Here is a 7731-nt window from a genome sequence, read left to right as displayed (position 1 = left end):
AACTGAACTGAACTCATGTGACTTTATATATATGTTGTTTATTTTCTGACCTGGGAAGGGACATGTTTGTCATCATATTTTAAGAAATAAAGTGATGTTTGATCGGTCATCATATAAAACTACAATACAACAAAGATTTTCTAATGAGACATTCCTCTTAAATAAATACGAAAGGTTTACGCTCTTTTTTCCCCTAAAACGACAGTCACGTGTGTGTGTGTGTGTGTGTGTGTGTATATATATATATTCTAAAATGTCACGTGTTTTCATTCTCATTTATTATTCTCAAATCCCATTTTCTTCTTCTTAAGGATTTTAAAGCGGCGCTTTTATTTTGACTCTTCCGGACCGGATGTGACGTCACTCACGCAGCCTAGTGAAGCGTCAACAGCGTTCCCTATGGACGAAGAAAGCTGCGCTGAAGTCCCGACCGCAGGTAATTAACCCACCGAGAGCGTGTTAGATCGATCCGCGCGGATTGACCAGCTGCTGGGACACTGCTCGGGCTGTTTCTGCGACATAAGCAGCGTGTATGCGTGGGATATCAGCACAGCATGTGTTTACACGTTTAATACAGCGCCTAACAGCGAGACGTGCTCAGATCTCAGTCGCCGGGTGTGTTAATCACACTGGGAATGGAAGAGGAGTGAGGGCAGTGCATTGTGGGATACGCTTCTCCATCTGCATGCATGTTTATGGTCGCACACTGAAGCCTTGTCCAAATACCCACACTTGTCCACTTGTGACGTATTTCCTGTATTTGGCTTTAGTGAGCATGAAGAGCACAAGTGTGTGTGTGTGTGTGTTTGGACGAGGCCTGAGTCTCTGCTGGAGTTTGCTCAGGCTGTCTGTGTCTCCTCAGGTGGGGTTCTTCCTCTGGCGTCTCTGCGGCTGCTGGTTCCTCCGCTGCACCTGATGTCTGCCTTCATGTGGCAGGTGCTGCAGCAGAAGAGCGTGATGCATTATGGGAAGCTGGAGGAGTTTGTTTCCATGGTGACGGAGACGCTGCCGCAGCTGCTGGGCTACAGACAGAGAGTGCAGCTGATGCTGGGTCTGAGAGCCAGGGTGAGTGTGAGAGAGAGTGTGTGTGTGAGAGAGAGAGAGTGTGTGTGTGAGAGAGAGAGAGTGTGTGTGTGAGAGAGAGAGAGTGTGTGTGTGAGAGAGAGAGAGTGTGTGTGTGAGAGAGAGAGAGTGTGTGTGTGAGAGAGAGAGAGTGTGTGTGTGAGAGAGAGAGAGTGTGTGTGTGAGAGAGAGAGAGTGTGTGTGTGAGAGAGAGAGAGTGTGTGTGTGAGAGAGAGAGAGTGTGTGTGTGAGAGAGAGAGAGTGTGTGTGTGAGAGAGAGAGAGTGTGTGTGTGAGAGAGAGAGAGTGTGTGTGTGAGAGAGAGAGAGTGTGTGTGTGAGAGAGAGAGAGTGTGTGTGTGAGAGAGAGAGAGTGTGTGTGTGAGAGAGAGAGAGTGTGTGTGTGAGAGAGAGAGAGTGTGTGTGTGAGAGAGAGAGAGTGTGTGTGTGAGAGAGAGAGAGTGTGTGTGTGAGAGAGAGAGAGTGTGTGTGTGAGAGAGAGAGAGTGTGTGTGTGAGAGAGAGAGAGTGTGTGTGTGAGAGAGAGAGAGTGTGTGTGTGAGAGAGAGAGAGTGTGTGTGTGAGAGAGAGAGAGTGTGTGTGTGAGAGAGAGAGAGTGTGTGTGTGAGAGAGAGAGAGTGTGTGTGTGAGAGAGAGAGAGTGTGTGTGTGAGAGAGAGAGAGTGTGTGTGTGAGAGAGAGAGAGTGTGTGTGTGAGAGAGAGAGAGTGTGTGTGTGAGAGAGAGAGAGTGTGTGTGTGAGAGAGAGAGAGTGTGTGTGTGAGAGAGAGAGAGTGTGTGTGTGAGAGAGAGAGAGTGTGTGTGTGAGAGAGAGAGAGTGTGTGTGTGAGAGAGAGAGAGTGTGTGTGTGAGAGAGAGAGAGTGTGTGTGTGAGAGAGAGAGAGTGTGTGTGTGAGAGAGAGAGAGTGTGTGTGTGAGAGAGAGAGAGTGTGTGTGTGAGAGAGAGAGAGTGTGTGTGTGAGAGAGAGAGAGTGTGTGTGTGAGAGAGAGAGAGTGTGTGTGTGAGAGAGAGAGAGTGTGTGTGTGAGAGAGAGAGAGTGTGTGTGTGAGAGAGAGAGAGTGTGTGTGTGAGAGAGAGAGAGTGTGTGTGTGAGAGAGAGAGAGTGTGTGTGTGAGAGAGAGAGAGTGTGTGTGTGAGAGAGAGAGAGTGTGTGTGTGAGAGAGAGAGAGTGTGTGTGTGAGAGAGAGAGAGTGTGTGTGTGAGAGAGAGAGAGTGTGTGTGTGAGAGAGAGAGAGTGTGTGTGTGAGAGAGAGAGAGTGTGTGTGTGAGAGAGAGAGAGTGTGTGTGTGAGAGAGAGAGAGTGTGTGTGTGAGAGAGAGAGAGTGTGTGTGTGAGAGAGAGAGAGTGTGTGTGTGAGAGAGAGAGAGTGTGTGTGTGAGAGAGAGAGAGTGTGTGTGTGAGAGAGAGAGAGTGTGTGTGTGAGAGAGAGAGAGTGTGTGTGTGAGAGAGAGAGAGTGTGTGAGAGTGTGAGTGAGAGAGAGTGTGTGTGTGTGTGAGAGTGAGTGTGTGAGTGTGAGAGAGAGAGAGGGTGTGTGTGTGTGTGTGAGAGCCTCCAGCTCCTAATCCTGTGTGTTTTCCTGCAGATGGTGTTGGAGTTGTGTCGTGGTGCAGTCAGTGTCAGATCCGTGCAGCTCCATCTGGACAAAATACAGATTCCAGCAGCTCTGCCTGGACACCCGGTACGGACTCGAATGAATGCGTTTAGTGCGTTTAGTCATTAGTTAACACGCATTCATCTTGACTCTTATATTGTGCACGGTTTATTCATGTCACTGCTTTTGGTAACACTTTATTTTAGTGTTGTTGTTACACATTACTGTAGTAAAGACTAATTACAAGCAACTAACCTTAAACCAAAGCCTAATCCTGACCCCATAGTCAGTGCATGTGGTTAATTAACATTACGCAGTATAGTTACACTGTAACAAGAACAAAAGCAGATCTCCAGAAACCCATAATCTGAATGTTTCTATAGACTTCTAGTCACATTGATGAGATTAAATCTGGCCGATAAGATAGTTTACATTTGGATTTGATATCTGTGTCCCTGCAGCACAGAAGCAGTGTTAAGTCGCTGGGGGATATCTGTAGCAATAGCCAACAATACATTGTATGGGTCACAATTATACATTTCTCTTTGATTTTTTTATTTATTTTTAATGATTGATGTTCCATGAAGATATTTTGTAAATGTCCTACCGTAAATATATCAGAACTTAATGTTTGATTAGTAATATGCATTGCTAAGAACTTCATCTGAACAACTTTAAAGATGATTTTCTCAATATTTAGATTTTTTTGCACCCTCAGATTCCAGATTTTCAAATATTGTCCGATCCTAACAAACCATACATCAATGGAAAGATTATTTATTCAGCTCTGATGATGCATACATCTCAATTTCACAAAATTGACCCTTATGACTGGTTTTGTGCTCCTGAGTCACATATGGTTTTATGCGAGTATATGTAGACAGGGAATGTTGATATACGTTTAGGTTTGCGCTGATTTTGAGGATTATGAATAATTATGCATTATAAAATATGGACGGTTTTGGTTTCAATTATAGCATTTTGATATCGTGGTAAACCTAATACCTGTTTCTGATGACTCGAGGCCTGTCGCAGTGGAAGGTTTTGCTCCGATGTGCTGGTGTGAATGCATCCGTGTTTGTTTCTAGGCTCCTGATGCTGATCTGAGAACATCCCTCACTAACTTCAGAGCTCTGGTTCTGGCGCTGCTGAAGGACCCGGTGGAGAAAGCCTATTTCTTCCAGGTCAGACACTCATCATGTTGATCCTCAGCGTGACTGGCGGCTGATCTCGTGTGTTTATGTGTCCCGTCTGTCTGTCTCACACAGGAGGTGTTTCCGGTGGAATATGGAGCGCGCTTCGACACGGCGCTGAAGGAGCTGATGTGGGAGCTGCTCTCCTGTCTGGAGAAACTGCTTCCTGTGCCAGGCTTTCAGAAAGTACAGCAGCGACTCTCTGCTTTGTGTTTGTGTGTGGTTGAAGTCCAGTGTGTGAAACGGTCTCTAATCATATGGAGTCACACTCATCATGCTGTGACTCCGTGTGGTGCCGCAGAAATGACACACTTAACCTTCTCTGGCACAGCATGTGTAGCACAGAAGGTGATTTGCGTTCTCTCTCTCTCTCTCTCTCTCTCTCTCTCTCTGTGTGTGTGTCTCAGACGCTGGCGTGGCTCAATCCTGCTCCCACTGGTCTGGAGGACTGTATGCAGAGCGACCCGAACGACCTGCGCCGCCTCCTGCAGCAGCACCAACTGTTTGGAGCTGCAGAAACTCACAGCTGGCAGAAAGTGGGTATGGAAACCAACTGTTTCATATGTGTTTAACTCTTAAAAAAATGGGCCATAGAGCAACTCATCTGCCAGGATTTGGACATTTTGTTATTATGCACCTTATGTTTAAGGTAAGAGTGGCAGGGGCGTTATTAAAGGGGTCCTATTATACTTTTTCAACTTTAGTTAGTCTGTGATGTTGCTGTTTGAGCATAAAAAAAGATCTGCAAAGTTACAAAGCTCAAAGTCCACTTCAAAAGGAGATATTTTATTTCCTTTTCAAAAACTACAACGAATGACTCGTTTGGACTACAACGCATATTTTCCGGGATTTGTGATATCATAAATATCGACGAATGGGACGAGACCTGGTTGAGCTGCACTAGAGAAGGCAACGAGTGTTATCACTGTGTCGGAGACACGCTGCCTTTCCCAAAGCAGACGAACTTAGAGTGGTTACAATCATCCGGGTTTAAATCGCGCTCAAATTGATTTGATTTTGAATATTTACACTGAAGCTTGCAGGCGGCTATGGTAAGGGGCGTGACATTTCCCGACCAGGCGAGTGACCGATCACAACGCACGCTGGCCCAGCTGACCGATCACAGCGCACGCTGGTCAGGCTGACCGATCACAACGCACGCTGGCCCAGCTGACCAATCACATCACATTTCGTATTTCAGAAGGCGGGCGTTTATTTGATACAAGAACTATTTGAGCCGTTCTTCAAGACTTTGTAAAAGAGCATAATAGGACCCCTTTAAACCGAATGTGTGACTTCCAGTGTCCTTCACTCTCAGCAGTACAAAAACATTCTGCTTGATATTGGAAACTGGTAGTTGTTTTCATATTTTAATTTATCATAAACACACTGAGTTTACTGCACTTTTCTGTTCTACTAACAGCCCTGTGCATGGATAATAATTTCTGTTTTTAGATTTTTTGCTCTGTATATTTTGTAGTGAAATAATTTCAGCATTTGGAGTTGTTCTGATGAACAGCTGTGATATGCCTGTGTGAACGGAGTTGTGTTCTCTCTCAGGAGCTCTTCCTCGCTCCTCTGGCGACTGCATCGTCTCCTCTATATCCATCCCTCCGTCTGCACGCATGGCTGTCGCTTCGGAGACGCTTCTGTACCACATCCAGCCGTCGTCAGCCGCTCTGGGTCAGCTGGGCTCGGACACCATCATCGTCACAGACTACACAGAGGTGGAGCTCAGCAGCCAGGAGGAGTCCGAGGAGCTGATGGAGAAGAGCGTGGAGGTGCTGCTCGTAGACCAGAGTCCTGCTGTATCTGCGGAACAACCTGTGCTTTTCACTGACAAACCAACACAAGCTGATGTTTCTCACGGAGCTGCGAGCGACGCCCCAGCGACAGCATCCCATAATGAGACGCAGAGTGACGACAATCTACGGGACGAAGTCTTGACGGATGAATCCAACCAGCTGACCCCAAACGACTGTCCTGGGTCTGCACCACAGGAAGTCAAAACGCCCGAATCCGACGTTGACCAGAAACCGCCGCAGCGGAGAGGCCGAGGAAGACCGAGAAAAACTACAGAGACGACTGACCAAACAATCGTGGTAAAAACACCACGTCGACGAGAACGACCGGTTAAACTGGAGAACAGTGCAGAGGAATGGTGAGACATGAGATGAGACTCACTTCCGCAAATCAAGCAGCATGTGCTGCGCTTCATTTATCAAGAATAAAATATTCTTAAATTTTTTTTGTTTCAGGAGTGCCGTCTCACCACATGGAGAGCGTAAAGGTAACGTTGTGCTTTCACTACACATACAGCAGATGCAAAAGCTATTTGACCACAACGTTTGTATCATATGCAGTCATATAACAGCAGTTAGTGGTTTTGATTGGTTTACATCAGGGGTGTCCAATCCTGCTCCTGTAGGGCTGCACAATTAATCGAATGCGATTGTCATGCGTATCTTGTCAGTAAAGCCAGTTCTGTGATCAGTAGTAAATCTCCATCACGTGCTTTCAGGTGGAGCAGCATTTACTACACAGAGACGTAGTTCACTGACAAGCTACGCAAAACCGCATTCATAATCGCGCGATTATGAAATCGAAGAAATCATTCTGCAAGTATGAAAGCTGTTTGCGTAGCTTGTCAGTGAACTATGGCTCTGTGTAGTAAATGCTGCTCCATCTGAAAGCACATGAAAATACCACATTTAATATGTTTTTACTCCAAACTCACTTCATAACGTCAGTCGAGTGTTTGAAATAAATCCTTCTGTGAGATGATGTGACTTCTTACACAGAATAAGGCACGCAACATATTTCATAGTATTCTAAGCAGTGATAAAGGCATTGCATTATTATATACTTTATTATAATAAACATTATAATAAGATGAACTCCGATAAGCCATATATTGTCGTAGTCGTTTGTTTATTAGTCATGGTGAATCAATGAAAGCAGCTAAATCTACTGTTTCTCTTTCAAGCATACGTTTTGGTGTCTCACTATGGTATACGCCTCTTCCGCGTATTCCTCAGAAGCCCAATTCCATTACGCCAGCCCCAATTGGCTGGCAGACATGACGTTGCGCCAGGGAGTGGCTCCCTCCCCTTGGTATGAAAGGAGCGAAGCAACGTCATCACGACATTCAAAAACCTCTTCTCGCTTCACACAGAAGCCTACCCAACTCAGATAGCCATCAACTAGTCTCCACGCTGGTTGCTGGCTTATAATTTTGGTACTGTACTTCTAGTCGATTTGTTGGCCACCACGCCGCTTTCGCCCACCCCTCAATCGGCACTCCAGCTCATTGTTAGGGTCGTTCAGTACCGCAACTATGGCTGCAGCAATGCAGACTACCATAGCTAGCGAGGGAGATCCGCGGCTTTGCTCATGAGGGAACAAGATCTCATGCGAAGACACACACCAGGTCTGCTCTGCATGTCTTAAGCTGAAACATGCCTAAATGGCGATCGAAAGTCCCGGCTCCTGTGAGCACAGCGTGCGTTTTACCATGAAGAGCCTCCATCGCAGGTTAGCACGCCAAGCTAGCTTGTCTGGCCAGGATCCCCTCATGTCAGCTAGCCCCGCTCCGGTTTCCGCCCCTCAGGTATCTATTCCTGTGGAGCTGCCTATCACGGCAGCTCTATCGTGGGGTGAACAACTGGATGTGTGCGCCCCTCTGCCCGGTGTCCTCAGCACGGACGAGGAGGAGGAGGACACGTTTGAATTTGAGGAAGAGGGGCAATCAGATTTTCTTCTCTCTGAAGAGGAGGAAGATTTTGAGGATTCCCCTTTCCTTCCCCCTGCTCAACCGGCACAACCCCTCGCTACGGCGGGATCCACGGAGGAGGCGGGAGGGGCACC

The 7731-nt window shown here is 46.7% G+C and overlaps 1 protein-coding gene across 1 annotated transcript in view; it reads left to right on the top strand.

Moving 5' to 3' along the window:
• Positions 1 to 364: 364 nt before the first annotated feature.
• The window catches only part of LOC107570161 (zinc finger protein 135), an 18867-nt gene continuing 11500 nt past the window's right edge, over positions 365 to 7731 (top strand). Inside the window, exons 1-8 of the mRNA XM_016256362.1 lie at positions 365 to 436; positions 863 to 1065; positions 2663 to 2758; positions 3760 to 3855; positions 3940 to 4050; positions 4272 to 4404; positions 5425 to 6025; positions 6123 to 6210. Coding sequence (XP_016111848.1) covers positions 400 to 436; positions 863 to 1065; positions 2663 to 2758; positions 3760 to 3855; positions 3940 to 4050; positions 4272 to 4404; positions 5425 to 6025; positions 6123 to 6210 — 1365 coding nt within the window. The 5' untranslated portion in view covers positions 365 to 399. The remainder of the gene's footprint in view (positions 437 to 862; positions 1066 to 2662; positions 2759 to 3759; positions 3856 to 3939; positions 4051 to 4271; positions 4405 to 5424; positions 6026 to 6122; positions 6211 to 7731) is intronic.

The sequence above is a fragment of the Sinocyclocheilus grahami genome, unplaced genomic scaffold (genome assembly GCF_001515645.1).
Source record: "Sinocyclocheilus grahami isolate Dianchi unplaced genomic scaffold, SAMN03320097.WGS_v1.1 scaffold1423.1, whole genome shotgun sequence".
In the NCBI taxonomy this organism is placed as follows: Eukaryota; Metazoa; Chordata; class Actinopteri; order Cypriniformes; family Cyprinidae; genus Sinocyclocheilus; species Sinocyclocheilus grahami.
This window is presented reverse-complemented; position numbering and strand designations above follow the sequence as displayed.